The sequence below is a fragment of the Phoenix dactylifera genome, chromosome 13 (genome assembly GCF_051530095.1).
Source record: "Phoenix dactylifera cultivar Ajwa chromosome 13, Ajwa_hap1_PhDact_Kaust_v1.1, whole genome shotgun sequence".
In the NCBI taxonomy this organism is placed as follows: domain Eukaryota; kingdom Viridiplantae; phylum Streptophyta; class Magnoliopsida; order Arecales; family Arecaceae; genus Phoenix; species Phoenix dactylifera.
The window spans coordinates 24,487,419-24,507,964 of NC_143202.1; the positions used below are offsets into that span (position 1 = coordinate 24,487,419).

Below are 20,546 nucleotides of genomic sequence, written 5' to 3' on the forward strand. Positions count from 1 at the left end.
CGGGGCTCCCCTGCCAGATATTGTCCGGTTCTGGGGCTTCACGCAAGCGTCCTTCACCCCTTTCCGGTTTTGTTTTCCACCCAAAATGCGTCTGCAGGATTTGGAGTCACCCGCCTCATATGCCCAGGCTCTGGAACGAGTCTTTCCGATGTGGAACTATTAGGCCTCACACTAATATGACGCCCCCGCCTCTGCGAGGCACGTGAGGCACCTAGTGCCCACGTGGGGGCCACGTGAGGGGGAAATACGGGGCTCCCCTGCCAGATATTGTCCGGTTCTGGGGCTTCACGCAAGCGTCCTTCATCCTTTCCCGATTTTGTTTTCCTCCCAAAATGCGTCTGCAGGATTTGGAGTCACCCGCCTCATATGCCCAGGCTCTGGAACGAGTCTTTTCGATGTGGGACTATTGGGCCTCATAGTTACCATCCGATTCTTATAATAGCTAAGGAGGAACTAGCCTTGCAGTGGTTGTTAATGGCATTGATCAAGCTGCTAATTTCCTGGAGACGGCAATCAGGCCCCTCTCTTTTTTATTTTTTTGTTTTCAAAGGAAAGGCAACTCATCTTTTTGATTTAAATCAGGAAGGCCTTCACACTTCAATAAATTCTAAATTTTCTTCGAACTACTTCCCCTTCACCATAATATTTCTTTATGGATGAAAAATGTAGACCCTAATTTTTAAATTTTACAGTGTCGGATCCGACCGGACCTGACAGCACTCCAACCGCAGAGACACCGTCATGTCGGCTGACAACAAATAAATTTCATCAAAAATTCTGCACGATGAGATCAAAAGATTCAAAACCATCTATCACACTCTTGAACGGCTCAGATTGAAGAAAACATGTCACCTCCTCCCCATCATGGACCCATCCAGAACATTCACGAGATTGTCTCTGCTTATGCCACGTGTCTTTAGAACAATCCTTACGTGTGAAGCAACCAGAAGCACCCAGAAGAGAACCCATACCCTCCAGAAATCAGAAGAGAACTCCAGAAATCCCTCCTCTTCCTCCTATAAAAAAAAACCCCCATCAACCCAACCCTTCTCAATCCAAGAACAAAGCAAACATCAAACGCCGGCATTCCATCAGCTCTCTCTCTCTCTCTCTCTCTCTCTCTCTCTGTGTCAAACTTTTTTGTTAATAACGTTTGTAAATCTCCCAATGAGGGCTTCTAAGGTTTCGGCTCTTCTTCTTCTTCTTCTTCTGGGCCTGGTGGCTCTTCCAACGAAGGGCCTGATGCCCTACTCTCGGAGCCTTTGGGACATGATGTTGCCTAGCGATGATCCTTTCCGAATCCTGGAGCAGGCTCCCTTCACCATGCCCAAGGCCGTGGACGAACTCGCCCTCGCACGTGCCGACTGGAAGGAGACTCCCCAGGCTCACGTGATCTCTCTCGATGTTCCAGGTATCATGTACATGGTTCCTATGCCACATGCCCCGTGTCTTATCAAAGCTCTTAATTAACTCAACTGTGCATGGCATCCATGTTTATGGGACGAAATGATAGGAGTAGGCTAACCGGTTGTCTCTAGAGAAAATTTCCCTTAATGATCTTATTAAATTAATATCCAAAAATGCAAATATATGACTATCGTACTTTCATCATCATCATTATTTTTTTATTTTTTATTTATTTACTAAAACAAATGATTCATATCTTTGTAGTAAAAATATATTTGATAATATTAAAAAATAATAAATCTTAAGGTGCTCTAGAAAATACTTCTTTTCAATTCCATAAGATGTCTCTGGAGTGATTGGTTAGCGATATATAAAACCACTTAGTCCGCAACTTTGTTTATCTCTCTGAAAATATGCTTGATTTGAAAGACCACTCCATCGCTCATCATAACATAAATATTTCGGGCCAGCCATCCTGAATCATCATCACCTTCGCCATAAGTATGAATGTGAAACTTAGTGGAGTTAGACATGATCGATATAAGATGGTTGAGCTTTAAACAGTGCATTAGTTGGACATTGAAGCGTTTCTCATTTTTCTTGGATAATTTTACCTTAATTTATCTTGGAAATTACTGCAAGTGATTGCTCATTGGCATTGGTGGCATCATGACATCATGCAGGGGTAAAGAGGGAGGATATCAAGATCGAGGTAGAGGAGAACCGGGTGCTAAGGATCACCGGAGAAAGGAAGGGCGGGGAGGAGGTGGAGGGTGAGAAATGGCATAGAGCCGAGAGGACCTCCGGCAAGTTCTGGAGGCAGTTCAGGCTTCCGGCGAGCGCGGACATGGACTCCATTAAAGCTCACTTGGAGGATGGAGTGTTGACGGTGGCTGTTCCCAAGCTGGCTGGGGAGAAGAAGAGGCAGCCGAGGGTGGTGAACATTGTAGAAGAGACCAACAAGGGTGGAGACGTCAAGGCATCAAAGGCAGAAATGTAATTATAATTTGAGAATTTCCCACGTATATGTTCTTCTTATGTTTGTTCTCTCACTACTTGTATGGATTTGTGGGTCTGTTTGTTGGCTCCGTATGTGGTTTGAACTTGTTTCTTTTGCTGAAATAAAATGGCGTATTAAGTTTGGGCTTCTTTTGGTCACTGTACGAATTATTTGGTTTTTGGTTGACTGGATTAGCAGTTCTCCATTGTATCAACTTTCCATGACTATAATATGATGAAACCAAAAGTCTTTGCTGAAAGAATAAAAGAATAAAAACCAGGGGGCAGATTTCCACCATTTGTGGTACATTTTTGTTCAAAATTTCACGAATTATCATATTAATTCGATGTATTAATACTACAGTGCATATCTGTATATGTGTATGTTTTGGTGAAGAAAGGGATGCATATCCTTCTCTAGTGCCTAGCCCAAAGAATAATTTCCTTTGGTAAAGGTAAAAGAAAACTCGGTTTCATTAATTAATGTAAATGAAAAACAGACTCAAGGATTCTGTCATAAAAACAGAACTGCTTCTTCTAAACTCACAAAATTTCTTGCATTTGATCTCTTGGTTACAGATAGAGTAACTTGAATCTTCTATTCTTCTGAACGCATGGGCGACATACACAAACTTATTGGCTAATAGTTCTGCATGTATGCAAGAGAAAAGGAAAAAAAACCCATTCAGATGTCCAGGAATGATTGGTGGTTTTACAAGGGGAAAATGAGGCTCCAATATCTTTTTTTGAGTATACTAGATGAAGAAGGGAATGCATGCTGAAAACTTGTGCCAGATAATATGGTAAACAGAATCAAAAGAAGAGAAATTCTTGGAATTAGAAAGCTCTAAGGAAGAAAATTTGGTGGTGGACTGTTAAAGTTCATGAGGCAGTTAAGGACAGAAAATAGCAATAAATGTAAGAATGTTTAATTGGAGGCAACAAAGCTAGTATTCTGGCTTAAATCTGTGGCCTGTGATTTATTATTTATAGTCTCATCAACTAAGATACTATTTGTTGGAGTTTAATTGTGAATGATAAACAATCATCTCTCAACCTAGAACTCACTCAAGGTGGTACCTAATTCCTAACCCAAGTCAATTTGGGCAAGAGAGGGGCTTACCATGGATGACAAAAGGCTAGTTGGAAGTAGAACTTCCACATTTTATTGGTTCTGAAGCTTACGTTCATGCAACTAGGGAGAAGATTATGCAACTTGAATTCCCATCAACAACAACTTAGTCTGCAGTTAAAAGCCTGAACCATAAGGTCAGCCAGGATACTCTCTATTGCAAAACAATCCTGAAGACATTTTTATATTAACTGTTGAGCTTTTTTTGTTAGCATCATAAAAGAAAGTTTGAGAAAAGAATATAAGGAGCTATAAACTTAAATATAAGATCATCACCACATCTCCCATCCCAACCATTCTGTTAGTAGTGCCTTTTTTGAAGCAACCAACTGCGTACAGCGGCTGAAAATTTAAGCAGATCAGAAGTTCTAATATAATGAGTTTGTCATTTTGTTCAGTTGTTAATGCAATGAGGTTCCAATTTTGTTTAGTTTTTATACTTCCATAAGCATCTCACGAGAAGCAGATTGATGAACTCATCACCTCTCTATCACTTGTTATATTGGAATCGGTTTAATTTTGGAGCTGCCTCGCCAATAAGCTTGGATGGTGGCCATCTTCGTGCATATGAAGGAAAAATCTTCTAGGCTTGCATCAACCTTCTAGACTCTGAATAAAGTAACTATTATCCTTGCAAAGATGGAAGTGGTCTTAGCCTCTATCGATTTTTTTCTGATTTCATTATGTTTTCTGTAGTTCGGTTTTATTGAAGGCTGAATGTTAGTGTCCCACTGTTGTCATATCTCTTTCTATTGATTATTGCAAGTTAGGCAACAAATTTTTGCTTTGGTTATACTCTTTGATGCTAGTAGCAATATATTTCATAGCAACAAGTCAAACAACCATTGCTTTCGGGTATGCTTTGTTGCCATTATCAAGGACATATGAATAGGAAGTTCAGATGCAAAAGAGAAAAATTGTTATGCATACTTGGATTCTGTCAACTTCCTGTTAGGTTATGCACCAGCAATGACTATAATGATCCCAAAATAAAGCCATTATAGTTTGTGTTAGTTCGGCATTCACGAAGTTTTCTTCCTCTTCGTAGTGCAGGTGTGAAAAGCTCATCTGTCTTATAATATTTTCTTTTCTAAATTCTTTTAATATGTCCTACAAAATTCCTTGGGGGGCTTCACTTTAATCCCTTCTAGCATAATTCCATATGGATGTTTCTGTATTTCTATGAGCTTTTTCTTTTTAATCCACTCTCTGCATTTTTTGTGCCAGTAATTCCTTTTTTTCTCAAATATTGTGTTCTCGTAGCATTTAATGCTGTAGGACTTTCAATTTCATTTGTTGTTTATTTCCCATTTCTTGCTTATTTGTTGGGAGATGTGACCATGAAGAGAGAGAGAGAGAGAGAGAGAGAGAGAGAGAGAGAGAGAGCCATTTCAATTTGCCAATGGAAGAGCGATAACATGGTGAAGAAGAGAGAAGAGGTGACCATGAAGAGAGAGAGAGAGAGAGAGAGAGAGAGAGAGAGAGAGAGAGAGAGAGCCATTTCAATTTGCCAATGGAAGAGCGAGAACAATCAGGAAGAGAGACGAGGTGACCATGAAGAGAAGAGAGAGAGAACCATTTCAGTTTGCCAATAAAAGAGCGAGAACAATGGTGAAGAAGAGAGATGAAGTGCGTTTTTCTTCCTCTATTATAGTGTCCTTTGTAGCATTGTCCTTTAGGAAACAGGTTATGACCCAAGTCTTTTTTTTTTCTTTGACGGAAAATGACGGAAGTGAGGTACTTCCCTCAAATTTATTAATAAAGAAATTCTATACAAGAATAATTTACAAAATAGGAGGATGCTACATTGATTGTTTACAACTTTGGGAATGTTTTTTCAACAAAGGTGATAAAAGATTAGCAAGCCTGTCATGATAAATATGGTGAAGTGGTATAGGGAATTCTGGAGAACTGAGATAGAAGAAGGAGAAGAAGAAGGTTTCCTAAGAAATATTCTTGAGTTCCTCTTGTGCCAAATTTGCCAAGAAAATGCCATCAGAAACCGATCCCAACCTTTTCTCAAATCTTTGGGAGGTTTCTTCAATCTCCAAGATGTCCAAAGGCCATGCAGTTATGGGCCAAGTCACTTTCAAGTCCATACCTTCAGCAAGGGCCATATCATACACATCAGTGCTATATTTATGGATGCACGCATTATATTAAGTTGTCATTCAAATATCTAATACTATGCCTACAAATTCCTAAAAACACTTGTTATAGGTATCGGTAATTCTTAGCATCTGACTGTGGAGTAAACTGTTCTACCCACAGGAGCTGCTCTTGTCCTTTGGGTCTAAGGCAGGAGAATCCAAGCAGCTGGCTGCCCTTTGCGGCCATGGCTTTCACAAAGGAACCTACTTCCTCCTTAAGAACCAGAACATTCTGTTTAAATGGAACCCTAGACCTGTACCTCTCTCTGTACTTCTTTCTTCATTACCTTAGTGAAGTAGGTTGAGCTGCCCCCGAGTTCTCTCTTTTCTCTGAGCATGGCAGAGTCGGATTGAGCTGTTTATGCTACCCTATTTGGTCTCCATTAGTAGCATGGGGGGAAGGAAGATTGCTTGGTTACAAAAATATAAGATAACAAGAGTTGTTGTTGTTGTACGATTATTTTACTAATTACCCTAGAGAGAGAGCAATGAGATGTTAATTTTGGTCTGACATCTGAATAGTCTAACTATATGGATACTTTTTAGTATTATTTTACTCATTCTGTGAATCCGAAGCAAGGCCCGACCGCTCCTTTTGGCTTCAAAGCTAGCTCCTGACAGGCCGATCCAGGTGGAAGACATTGTCAGGTGGAGAGTTTGGCTGGGGCAGCACATTTGTTAATAGATAATGCAGGTTTTCTAAGATGAGCTCAACAAGAATAAAATTTTTATGTAGAACAAATGGATAAAAACTTATTGGATTCTACCAATAGAAACCATGAAAGTACAGCCAATCGATCCGGTCGACCAACTAATTGGATAATGCTGTACTAGCTAGTATGGCTCAAGCATTTGGTGTACTTTTTCACCATGAAGCAGCCAATAAATAGTACAAAAATCATATAATTTGGACACATACTAGCACTGAAATTACATGCAGTAGAATGTTGAATTTAGTACTGAATTTTTCTTTCAAAAAAAAAAAATCAAAATGCATCTTACTCAGTGAACCTAACTCGGTCGTTTTCGGTTCATGACAGCCCATTAGGTTGTGCAAACTCAAGGTCCATTGTCCACATCTGCAGATGCCAATCGGAGGTGGTGATGTGATCACCAAGATTTGCAGACGTACCATACGTTTATAAACTAAGAAAGAGCTAAAAGAAAGAGACTTCTGCTGCTGGAGGACGCCATTGGTGAGGCATCTTGGTGACAGTAAATGCCCAAGAGAGTGAAGTGAAGCATGTATTGATGACTATATGGTCTGTTTCCACTAGATCTAAAAATCATGGCAAGTCTGACTAACTGATGTACCAAAGTATCATGGACAAGGGACGCATGGTGGAAGCAATGAACAGTGGAAAGAGAAAGCAAACAAACTCGTGCCGAAGAGGAGGTTGAAAGGTGTGCAAGTATCAAGTGTGATTCCCTGATCTTTCTCGCAAAATGTCGTCGGTCAGCCTTGAGCTCTAGATGACCATTTCATATTCTTACAAAAAATTTTGAGCTATAGGAGCTTAGAAATGAAGATATCTGGAGTAATGAGATGAAGGTTGAGATGGTGGGAGCAATTTGGATGTGTGAGCCATTAACACAGAGCCAAACCAAGAAGGAGAGGACATGTCGAGTAAATGATTAGAACTCCTATGCCATTTAACTTCAGCTTTTGGCATTCTGCATTTGTTCATGTGGTTTTTTACATTGGCTTTGGTCCTTTGTCCCATTGGGAGGTGGCAGGTAAAACTTTGTTTTGTAGATGTAAATGAGTTTTAATTCAATCTGCTAAGAAGGCAAATCAGATCTTCGTTCGCTATATAATATCATCACCAGAAGCTTGTTCGAGCATTATGGAACCAATATAGGGCTTGTGATATGGAGAACTGATCTTCTTGTGGAAGTTAAAGCTATGAGCATGAATTGCTTAGTCTAGAGAGTTAAATGAAGAAAAGTTTCATCCTTCACTACTCTTGTAATTCCCTATGTAATAATGTAAGTGTGCTATACTCCTTCCCATTGTGGGGCACTTGTGCTCTGTTAAGTCCATGGACAGCCTAAGGCCATTTCTAGTAGACTGTCTTCTCTACTCTTGTAATTCCCCATGTAACCTTTTACCACCCACTTCTCCTCTGTAAATTGCTTTGTAATATTGTCTCAATAAAGCATGGGGGAAGTTACTCACTTCCTCCATATTTCATTCATTCAAAAAAAAAAAAAAAGTTTCATCCTTCCCTGTATTATGCGGAAAGAAGATCGAGAGGCACAGTGATCTCTTTTAGGTCACTGTACAAAGTTCTAATGTTAAATGAAAGCTAACAAGATCTTTCATAACTTGCAGTGGTGGTAGGTAAGCCTGCAACTAGGTGACAACACTTCACTATCCATAATATTACCCTCAAAAACTCCATCAAACACCAGACAAGATCTAAGAAGATCATGCTACTGTATGAATATCATGTTGCTGTATAGCATCACATTTTTTTTGGTTTTTCTTCGCAGCTCAATCATGATTTAGAAGGAATAATAAAAGCCCAAGTTATTCCAAGAAGAAAACCAAGTTGGACCAAACCCACTGATTACTTATTCAAGATTTCTGACATGAATAAATACTTATTCAAGACCTTGTTTCCACTTCATATTAAAAGCAAAGCTCCTACGAAGGCTGTTTGATTGTCCATGAACTTTTGAAACAGGTAACCATGTAAAAAAGAGAGAAGTTCTCTGATAAACTCATTTTTTTCGAGGTGCTGCGCAGCTGTAGAAAGAAATAAGGGCTCGTTTGGTTCGCGGGAAAAGAAGGGGGGAAAGTGTGGTCAACGGGAAAGTAATGAGATGCCTCTTGTTTGGTTGGAGTTTTCAAAGGAGAGAGAAGGGAAAGTTATATTCCCATGGGAATGTGATTCCCACATTTCATGGGAAAGTCTTTCCCATGAGAAACATGGGAAAGTTACTTTCCCATGAGGCGGGAATCACTCCATTTTTACTTTTTCCCAAAAAGTCCTTTCAGCATTAAAGAAGCATTAAAGAGGCATTAAAAATCTAATTTTTATTAAGGGCATAATAGGAATTATATATAACTTTCCTAGGAAAGTGGATGGCCAACCAAACATAAGCACCTTGGAAATTTGTCACTTTCCCATAGTCAACCAAACGAACCAAAAGTACTTTCCTAGGCATCCTCTTCCTAGGAATTTGTTTCCCAGGAATCATATTCCTAGGAAGAAAAATGCTTCCCGCGAACCAAACGAGCCCTAATAGCAGAAGGGAGGAAAGGGAGAGAATAAGGGAGAAGAGGAGGGTTGGGAGAGAGAGAGAGGAGAGGAGAGGAGAGGAAGGAGAGAAAGGGAAAAAAAAAAAATCTGATTAGAGAATCAAACTGGCCTGCGTTGTTATAAAAAATTAAGAAGAGAAAAAAGATTTCGGGTTCGGACCCGGTTGTGGATCCGGGGTGGCGCACGCGCCCAATGGGGCCTACAACGGAGACCTCGATAAAAGAGACCCAGGGGACTGTAGGGATGGCGGCAGTGGTGGGCCCAGCAATGGAGAGGGCATACGCAGGCAGTCGCAAGACCTGGGTCCGCTTTCTGGGTCCAGGGGATGGCGACTTGACGCGCGTCTGAGCGGGGCCCGCAACGCATCGGATTCAATAAAGATTTTGTCGCGTAGCGGGTAAGGCCTCCCGGTCGGGATGTCGGTCAGAGGGAGGAGCCGTTTGCATGCGCCGCCTCGGATCACTCCCCGAGCAACCCCACCACCCCATGGGACCCACCCCAAACCCCCCACCTTCCCTTCTCTCTCTCCCTCTCTCTCTCTTGGTTTTGTAATGCTAATAATGCAGGATTCCTAATTAGTTTTATCATCAGGATTAGCATTATTTAGTCTTTTGGACTTGGTTTTATCACGGTTAGTGAGATGGGTGAAATAAATTTAGAGCAAAAATAGAGGGATAAATGGGAGCAAATCCATATTAATATTTTGCATAAAAGTGACATCAACTTTTTCGATACGGATTGTTAACTATTCTTCTAATTTTTTGTTTTGCATTATTCACAACATCAAATAAGTTTTATTCTAAACCTTGTCCTTAATATTGGTTTAAGATATGGGCTTTTTATTGTAGCAACTCATGTTCTTATTTAGAAAGCTAGTTAGAAGATGTTATTTAGATTTTTTGGTCTTATAAAAATATTTAATAGATATGCAGCATATAGCCAATATGAGACTAGACATATGGTAGTAAGGGTCCTTACGTATTTCTTTTGTTTAAGCTCTGACATTCTCGCTAGGCGAAGGGTTTGAATCTATTCAAATCCATAAGTACTACAAATTAAGCCACACACACTACGATCAGCTCGTGGTCAGCCCAAAATGGAACTATATTATACCGTCTCATAGTCTACATGAGCTATGGACTAAGTATGTTTTGATACCATTCGTAATAATTCAAAAAAAAACTAGTTGAAAAGTATTATTTGGATTTTTTGATCCTATATAAGATCAAAGATTTATTTAGTATATAGCGTGCGGTTACTCACATCTATAGTGTTAAGGAAAAAAAAGATACTAAACCTCGAAGCGCGTATATCATAGCTCAATGGAAAGGTCAAACTATATAGATTGTTCATACAATTTCAAGTTAGTGTTTTGATGTTGCATGCAAATTAGATTGCATGTGCTAATCTTCTATTTTTCAATAGGATGTAGGCACCATGAGTTCATCATTTTAAGGACCAGAACAAAGTCCTAATTAAATGTCCTTCTAGTAATGGAGGATCAATTTGGATCTTATAAAAATATACACACATATGCATGTGCCTACTAAGATTCTTTGAATTTAATATGGGGATATGTGATTTGTTTTTCTTTTTGCTAAAGCGGATAGATTATACCTGACGAGTACTGATGCACCCAATAAAATCAAAAAACAAAATACCTCAGAGTGTCAGGGGCAGCTCTCATCTCCAGCCCATAGGGTACTACCGAAGTGACTGGCTACATAAGCAGCCACTCAGTCCGCAGCCCCATTAGCTTCATGGAAAACATGCTTGGCCTGAAAGGCCTCTCCATCCCTCACCATTGCCCAGATATCTCGGAGCAAAGGGTGGACACACCCATTACCTCTAGGGCTCCCCCAAATCCAATTGATGATCGTGGTCGAGTCCCCCTCTAGGACAATAGAATTGACTTGTAAAACACATCGGGCATGACGAAGGCCTCCCACGCGGCCTACAGCTCCACATCTGGAACCGATATATCGAAGAGTTGACTGTCTCCTGCAGTCACGATCCTAACAGATGGATCCCAAATAATAAAGCCCGTGCCGGCGCCTCTCTTACCTTCAAGCATACTCTTTGCAGCTTAAAAAGCATTGTCCTCCTGTCAATGTCCTGCCAGGGCTCAACACTCCTCTCAAGGCTCCCAGTAAAAGCGCATAAAGCTTAAACCAAAACGGGACCAAATGTGGTTTTAACCCCACCATACCAATCCCTTCATGGTCTTTTTTTTTTTTCCCACTTGTGGGACTAAAAGCATGGCTGAGCAACTGCAGTAACGTGCTTTATTAGTTTTTTGTTCTGAATTCCAAGTTTAAGAATGAAACTACTATGTATATATAGTTAGAAATTCAAACAGAATGGTCCCAGCCATAGGGAGTAAAGCAAGGATTGGGGGCCAACACGGCCAAGGGGCAGGGCCATTGGGTCCTTGCCCTAACTGTCAGGTAAATCAAGTGACCAATTTATATTAAAATATATTTAAAAATTTAAAATATAAAATTTGATGGCATGTAAGAGCATATGTATAACTATTGATAAGTTTTCTACTTTAATATATACTACTATACTTAAATACACATGAAACTGCATTATATAAAATATAAGTAAATTTATTGATATTTTTAATTACTTTAAACAGTAAGGAATTCAAAATATCTAAAATAAAAATAATTGATTTATCTTGATGAAAAAATTGATTAGTGAAATGTCACATTTTGTTTGGAATAATTTTAATTAATGAAATAGAGATGTATCTATATAAGTATAATGAAGTATTGTAAAAGTCAACTTTAAAATGTATCTCATTGGTCGAGAGGCTTCAGGAGTTTATGTCTCAAAGTAGCTCTTCTAGCATTCCAAAATTACTATCCTTCGCTGCATATGGTAAAAGTAAATTGGCCATTATTCTCTTGCTCTATGCCTGATGGAAGAGAAATTATTTTCTGCACTGCATGCAACACACAACCATGCATGCTATGTATCACAGCCGCTTGTTCATGCAATAATGCTTCAAAATGCCTACTTGATAAGTGGGGCTCATAGAAAAGACCGGCTGTGATTGGTTGAGTACATGGGTGACATGGTGCATGCAGTGTGGGGAATAATTTTTTCTCATGTCATCAGTTCATTTAGGAAAGGGAGGGGTCACACATTTGTCTGTCCCTTAGCAAACTACCTTGCCTCAACTTCCCTACCTTTTTTTTTTTTAATTTTGCCCCTTTGGACCGGACAAACAGAGGAACAGGAAAATAGAAAGATAAAAAGAAAAAAAAATCTTGTGTGTTTCCTCCATCAAAGCATGAGATAAGAAGATGTTGGGGATTGCACCAATGGGCCCCCAGCAGGGTTCGATCTCCGAAGTCTATTTCCGAGTCTTCCTTATCATAATTCACATGCAGCATCGTTTGATTTTGCCATGCGTCATGATCACATAAATAAAATTTGAATTGTTAATTTGGTGAAGAATATTCATGGAGGAAAGCACAAATACTAACCTGACATGACCATGTTTGGGTTAAGAAGTTTCGTAAGTTGGATCAGGTATGGGCCAATTTCTTCGACCGGATGTTAAATAAATTAGACACCCGTAAAAGCTTCGACCTAACTCGAGTCATGAGCATAAAGTTAAAATTAGATCGAATTAGATTTGGTCCGGTTGGGTTCTGTCCATTGATTAAGGTTTTTGGTAGTAGTTGATCTAGTTTTCGATAAATTGTTTAGTTTACCTTGGAATCGAGTTGTCTAGAATCATAAGAGGCAAGCCGGGTCAGGTTTCATCAGAGATTAGTTCATTAATAATAAACTATAGCTTAGTTTCGGTCCAAGGATAAAGATTTGCATGCATGCAGCCATTTTTGATCATTTGATTCATATATAAGTTTCTAGGGCCATAATTCCCATATAAAATACCAGTTCGCATATGAAATATTGGTCGGAGCAATTTATTGTCGAGCTTGGTCTATTTGGACAACAAGATTTGAACCGAATTCACTAAATCAAATGCATGTCTACAACTTGACAGCAATTCATTGGTGGCCCTTATCTTCTTCAATAGTGGGCAATGCAAATTTTCTTGAGGTCTTCCTCTCATCCAACAGTTTCATAAAAAGAAGTTTTTGATTGCTCCTTTGAATCTTATTCCTTTGGAAGGATATAGTGGCTTTGCCGCCCCAAGACAAAATTTTAAAAGTGAGGGGAATTTCCCAACGGCTAGCCTCTCCTCTTTTGCTCTTCTAACTTTACGAGCCTAGCAAGAATACTAGTGGCTTATATTCTTGTAGCTAGAGGGTCCCATGACCATGGGAATTATGTAAATGAAAAGGACATCAGCATCTGGTATCATTGTTATAGAAGAAAATAACTTACTGTGATCCTTCAGAGCAATGGGCTTCCATCCTGTCCTAGTTGGTGTATTCCCTATTGCTGTTCTCTCTCTCTCTCTCTCTCTTTTTTTTTTTTTTTTTTGGCCTATTGCTTCTACTTGTAGCTATTATTTATTTGCATTTTCAGATAAACTCTCTTCACCATCTAGATTATGAACAATGATTACTCTTCAGAAGATGCTTCAAACCTTCCACCTTTGGGAATATCTTTGCTCCAAAAAGGCGTTCGAAGGTCATCGGCAGATTTGGAATTTCTTATCTAGCTTGGTTCCTCCGCAAAGCTGGTAGTGCTGAATATTCGTGCGACAAATTTGAGGATTGCTTTGTAACTTTTTCGTCATTGGAGACTTTGGGATCCAACTAATCCTCCTTACTTCTTTCATTCATTGTGAATTTTTTCATTTTAATTAGTAAAATGAGCGAAGTACGTTACTTCCTCCACATTCACTCAAAAAACAAAAAGAAAAAAAAATATAACCAATGAGCTGAGCTAAAATACATGGATCTTAGCTACTTTTTAACTTAACAAACATATTTTTGCAGCATTTGTTTTATGCTTGTCCAACATATCTAGATATAGATGCACTTCTACTTAATTTTTGGGTGGCTCCCACCAATTTTATTTGGGTTGCAAGATTTGAAAGTAACCAAGTTGTGAATTGGTAATATGACACTCCTGAGCTATGCACCACTAAAATAGTTTATAGTGAAAATTCCTACCTCACCCCCCTTCAACGATAGAAACAAGATGCTAATTAACATGATGGGGTTGGTGTAGACTTTGCACTTCTTAACTGAATTAGGCTTCTCTAAAATATTACCTCTGGTCAAGATTTATAAAGCTCTATTGTAGCTTCAAGCTTTGCCTCAGGATTATGCTGCTGAATGTTGATTTTAAGGAAATTTTTGTTTTAGGTTGCAACAGTACGTACTCATTGTTCCTCAATGGTCATCAGTGTTCATTGTACCAGCTTGACGTGAACCATGGCTTTTTTCTCACAGAAATCATCTGCAGGATACCCATTGTAAAGCTTAATCCGTAGCTTGCATCTTTTCCTAGCATTCTGGTGTTAGTTTTCAGAGGACATTTGTCCTGGTGGCAATGATGACCATTATTCACTTTGGGGTGGTCAATGGATATTTTACCAGCTTTTCTATTAAAAAAACAATTTTTAATATTTTTTCCTTTCAAGATTTTAGATAAGAGTATTAAAGCTTCCATCCGTCACCTATTATGATATATACATATATAATAGCAGATGAAAAAAAATAGCAACATCATTTTCACTTATACTTTTGTAAACTAAAATATTAGTTTTATTTAAATTTAATTTATGTATTAAATTTATCTTTCAAAAGTGACTGTTTGGTGTAAAATATAATATCTTCTTTTCAAGAAAAAATAATATAGTTAGTTTTCTGCTATTATTTATTAGTTTTGTCATAATAATATTATAATAGCCATTATAACGATTACTGTATAAATATTAAAATTTCAAAATACTATGTTTAAAATAACTAGCAGCTGTTGTAATGGACAGCAATAGTTTTAGTAAGGAGCCTTTAAACCTTGCCTCTTGTATATCCTATTTTCTCCACATTTTCTTTTCATTCTATTATAGCCTACTTCACTCATGAAATCGATGCAACATTTTAAATTTTTTGAAGTTTTTGGTGCTTAATAAACATAAATTCTCTTCAAGGAATCCTTCCACTTAAAACCTCTTTCAAGATAAAGTCTGTTTGTTGCCGATTACAAATCATTCGTTACCTAAAATCTAAACAAACATCCAACAGTACTGTGGCTTTCTAAATTAATAGCTCTTGTAAATCGTAAATTGTGCAGTTAATCCAGTGGTTGAATCCCTCCTCCAAACAGAGGAGGTTCCATTTTGAAAAACTTGCATGGCATTCCAACAACCAAGTCCACTGCATTGAACAATAGATTTGCTCAATGAAGGCATAAGCTGCCATGGTCTATGACTCTCATTTTGCCAAGAAAAGACACCACTTATTTGAATGGCTTTGGGCAGGAAGAAATGTCTGAGTGACAGCCATGGGAGAGCTCTCATGTGGTTTGGTTTCTTCCTTGTACCAATTGGAATGGATTTGAAGTAAAGATACAAACTCAATGCTTGACCAAGCTACATGATCAATTGAAAATGGTCCACAATAATTTCCACTTGGATCCATTTATAATCAAATTTGACCTGCGAAAGAGTTTGAATAAAATTTTAAATTGAGTGATATCATTATTCTGAAAACCAAGTTCTTATATAGAAGATAGGAATGCTAAACGTTCATCTACTTTGTTGCACCATGAGAGGGATGCTGAACCCAACGTTAGATGACATTCTAGTGGAACAGTGCCCACAAATGATGGCAAGACCACCCACTGTGCAACATGTAACTTTTTTTGCGACCATTCCTGTAGCTCCAATTGCCTGTACATCGTCTCTAGTTTCGTGCTCTACTTTGGGATTGCATTCATATCATGGAAGGGTAGATAAGAGTCGATAAGCAACTCTGAGAGGTGGGACCTTGGGACTTTATTTTCCTTGCAGTGAGAAACACTGCCCCCTTGAGGCATTCCATGGGGTCCTCAACGCTCTACTCTTTCTCGCACTTCAAAGAAGGGGCATCGAAGTCCTCCCCATCTTATCTAATTGGCCATTTGAATGGTTCCAAGTACCGAGAGCGCCCTTGGAAACCACTTTGGAACAGTATCTCAATTGATGATGGAAATTCTACGTATTTTTTTTGGTGTAGACTGACGCCAACTCGTTCCCATACCAAAGAAAAATCGACAGCCACATCTTTGGATTCCATTACAGGCAGCTATTTATATTATATTATTATTATTATATATATATATATATATATATATAGAGAGAGAGAGAGAGAGAGGGAGGAGAGAGAGATTCTTTAATAGGGTGACCTAATTAGCTTCGAACTTGGTAGCATTTTATTTATAGTTAATTTTATAGAACAATTTTCTTTGAGAGAAATATTTTGTGAAATGTGTGATAGCAATTTTTGATATTTTCCAATTGCAACTAGCGAGCAAGAATAAAATGTTCAAATTTCGAGAGTGCTAACTGGAGCTAGGTTGATAAAGTTGTTGAATGAATGTTGATAGTAGTGTTTTGGGTTTGAAATTTTTTCTTGCCTATTTATTTTATTTCTTACATCTATATGTATATTCAAAGCTTTAAATTGGCTTGGTTATATTTTTGCTTTTATACTAGCAATGTTATATATTTATGAGTTAATAAAAAGAACGTCTAAAAATATATACTATACAATTAGCAAGTCTTATTGCTTATAATATTTTGAAATTTTTATTTTTTGAACGAACCATCTAACATATATCCAATAAGTGAATCATATATCAATTTATCGATTTGATAAAGTTGTTATTTCTAAGCTAGAATATGCATCACGGCATATATAAGCGTATATATGTATGATCATGGCATGGGACCTCCGAAAAATTAGGTCTACAGGCTTAAACTTTTCGGCAATCCCATCTATTCACCAAAATTGTCATCAAAGATTATAATAGTCATAACATAAAATTTTTAAAACTTCTTATTAAAATAACAATCTGTAAGTGATACCATATAACTCCTAGTAACAAGAAATAAAAGCATTGAAACAGCCAAACAGGCCTAACCTACATTGCTAAGAAGCTCAGTGGGTATTTCAAAATGGAGGTAGGTGAGGCAAAGAAATACTATTGTCCATCCTAGATAAATGGCCAAAAATCATTATATATTCTCATCTCTCATGGAGACCAACTTCTTAAAAATGATTGTTTATTTTAATACGTACTTGCGTGCTGCGAAAAGTATGAAAGACGTTTGGAGAGTGACTGATCAGAAGACCCAGCCAAGCTCCGTCACGTAGGAGGGATTACTGTTGGTGTTTGTCATGACTTTGAAGAAGATTCTTATGGAGTGGACGTATGTCCCTTCTTTATTAACCTCTTCTCATCCTTTGCAGGTTATAATATATTCTCTGCTCCCTCCATGACTTAAATGACTTTGTTGTCAGAATGATTTCTCTTTCATATGTCTGGAAGTTGTACATCTTTGTATGAGTGAGAGAGCTTATTGTGAAAGCAGAAAGGGTGTTCCTGCTTATTTAGGTTCTTGGCTTTGTGGCAGACTAGACTAGCATGGAGAGAAAGTGGTGAAAGAAATCAAATGAAGTCCAAGCAGGATGGGACTAGAATCCTTTTTGTATTACTTTCAATCTCTCAGTTAATCTATTTCTAGTTGTAAGTGTGGTTTTATGGCGTCACCCAGTCGTCCTTGCAAACTAGATACTTCTTCTCTTCGACAGTTCTACCTCATCCCACCAGTTGAACCTCCAAACAGATCCATGCAAAGCCTGCAGACATTGTAAATGAGAGAAAACTAGCAAATACTTGAAACCAAATTAGTTAAAAAGGGATTTACACTCATATCTGTTTTGAGCATCTGATGCAGGTTATAAACTACTTAATGTTTAATTTATTGTTTAGAAAAAAATTAAGTTATGATATATAGCTTGTGTTTTTAGATTTGAACCTAGTTTATAGTCATTTAAATATGTTAAAACTATTAAACTAATATTTTTGTGAATGTCACATACCAAACATTAGCAAAGCAAACAATTTTCCAGCTTGCATTTTGCCTTTGCATAGTTCAGTTTTCAAGATAGTTGAATGAGGTATATGAAGGTTTTAAAGGTGTAGATGAACACAATAGAATAGTCAGTAATGTGTCTTGTTATCTAAAAATGAATATACTTAATGTTTGTTATTCATTGTGTGTGTGCATGCGCTTGTGTTTTATCTTTTATCCTCTTTTTTTTCATCTGTCTATGTGCCTAAGCATGTGTGCAAAAATGTGTTCTACAAACTACTGCATTTTTTTTTTTTTGAGAATTAGGATACGAAGAAATTGGGATAAGGGCGGGGTTGTACCTAAGTCATTGTTATTCTTTTTTGATGTAAAGGGAGGCAAAAGGAGCCACCCGGAGGTTATTGTTATTCAACATCTAATAACTTCACTAATTCAACCACTTGTCCTCTTCATCTCAATTGGATATTTGATGTTTCTTTGGCCTAATGGGAATTTTTCTTTTTGTCTAATACTTTGATGCCACTACTATAGGTGCGCTATGAAGCAAATCAAAATTAGCCTCATAGGTAGATGTGCAGGCAAAAAGAAGAAGTAAAAAGAAAATTAAGAAGTTTAAGAGGATACATTGCCTCAACCTATCTATTCCTATAGTTCAAAAGCTGTCATGCTTTTCATATCAAGTAGCATGTATTGCTTGGCTTTTTTGTACTACAAATTCACAAACTCAAGTTTGCTTCATTATGCCGGAAGATCGCTTACATCTTTTGGAATTTTGGAATTCACATCTATACAGAGGTAGCAAGGATTGGGCACCACACTCAATTGCATTGGCATTGCTGGAACTCTGCAAGCAGATTTCGTGTGCATTTTGGTGCATTGCATGGTACAAAGTAGACTTTGAATGATACTGCTGCAGCTCACAAAGTCTAGTGAGAATTATGAGAAGAAATGTGCAGAACAATTGAGCCTTTCAGGAGCATATGCCATAAGCACCAAGTGCTTGGAAGATTAAATTCCAAGAAAACTGAGCATGCTTGATTCATGTCAAAGGATAAGGAGGAGGTAAAGAGGAATACATGAGTGTGGAGTGGGCTAGAATCATAGCATGGCAGAACCTTTTCCTGCTGCAAGCTTGTGAGGAAACATGGGAAAGAAACTTGCATATTTTTTTTATATCTTAGGAGGAGTTACACAAAGTCTGTCTTGTTGTCTATAAAGATATGTGGAAGCTAATCTGAAGATTAAGATTAATAGTTTCACAATTCTGAGGTGCAAGTGATCTCAAAATTGACTTAAATGCTTATTGTAAGTGTGTTCATGTATATCATGTTGCATACCTTCTCATGGTGAAACTATTGGGATCTAGGAGATGCATTGCCGATACCAAACTTAGTGGTGCATGTGAACTGCATGCGATCGAATTGAAGGTTGGGCTCTAAGTTGAAGAACCATCATGGAAAGATTATTAAAGTTGTGGCTCATATATGTTTGGGAGGCAAATATTGAGTCTTTTAGCTTGGAAGAGGGTGTTGGTGCTGTAGCATAAAGGTAAGGCGAAAAGATCACCAATTGAAGTGCTCCATGAGCCTCCATGACAGGCGCATCTCCATCTTAAGTGATCAACAACAATGAGCAAAGGGGATGAGTGTGATTCGACGTGGCTCTTTGCCTGTGCTTTTCAAAATGGGCATTACTGGCATCAACATTCTTATAATTTATGCTAATTTGGAGAAGATTAAAAGAAAAAAAATAAAAATAAAAATTACAGTATGTTGGACCGGATGGAAAGAGAGTTAGTATTTTCCTGCTGAATAAAAAGACCAGCTAAAGCATGGCATCTCTTCAAAGATCGAAACTACTTGGGAAATGTTGAAGTACAACATGCTCATCCGGAACCCGGAATGAAGGATAACATGTGTGAGGATTCGTATGGATATGTGTTTAGTGCCACATCGGTTATTTGTTAGGTAGATCTTGAGTACTTATATAGGATCAAGAAACCTAATTAATATCTTCCGACTAGCTATTTTGGATGAGATCTTGGGTTGTGACAACATATGGATTAGTAAGTAGAAGTATAGAGATTTTAGTAGGCAAGAAGGATCGATAGGCTCTGATGCCATGTTAAGACCGTAAGTCCTTAATCTATCCGATGTAAGAGTATTATTCCTTAACAATTGGCCATCACCTTCTGGTCAAAGGAAAGCTAATACTTTTATCTTATATGATTTAAAAGATCTATTTAATACCTCTTAAATTGTGCATGCCTAATATACACGCAAAAAAGAAAAAAAAAAGGAATAATAGAAGGTAGAAATTGAGGTGAATTGACTATCATTTTACGTTTAACTTCTCCTATTGACTAAAAATTTCTATTCCTAATTCTTGATTTAAATGAGAGGGTTTCTTTAAAAATTCCCATCATGAGACCACATTAGCCCTCGGTTATCCACATTACCATCACATCTGTGGGTCGTGGGACCCCATAGGAGGTTCCAACATGAGTTTAGGTGGTTTTCCAAGTTGTATTTTGTTATCGAACCGCTCTATTGGAAGATCGAATGTGGGGAGGT

General features: G+C 38.0%; 1 protein-coding gene across 1 annotated transcript; it reads left to right on the forward strand.

The window, feature by feature from the left end:
- The first annotated feature begins 1,039 nt into the window (after nucleotides 1-1,039).
- Nucleotides 1,040-2,565, forward strand: LOC103701615 (22.0 kDa class IV heat shock protein-like). Its single transcript, XM_008783752.6, has 2 exons — nucleotides 1,040-1,411; nucleotides 2,091-2,565. The coding sequence occupies exons 1-2, from the start codon at nucleotides 1,168-1,170 to the stop codon at nucleotides 2,405-2,407; spliced, it is 561 nt and encodes a 186-aa protein (XP_008781974.1). The 5' UTR covers nucleotides 1,040-1,167; the 3' UTR covers nucleotides 2,408-2,565.
- The last annotated feature ends 17,981 nt before the right edge of the window (nucleotides 2,566-20,546 follow it).

What these genes read in the sequence shown, in the direction of transcription:
- LOC103701615 (XM_008783752.6), top strand. Translation starts at nt 1,168, where the DNA reads ATGAGGGCTTCTAAGGTTTCGGCTCTTCTTCTTCTTCTTCTTCTGGGC. An exon ending in GATCTCTCTCGATGTTCCAG is followed by an intron (nt 1,412 to 2,090) that starts GTATCATGTACA and finishes GACATCATGCAG; the next exon opens with GGGTAAAGAGGGAGGATATC.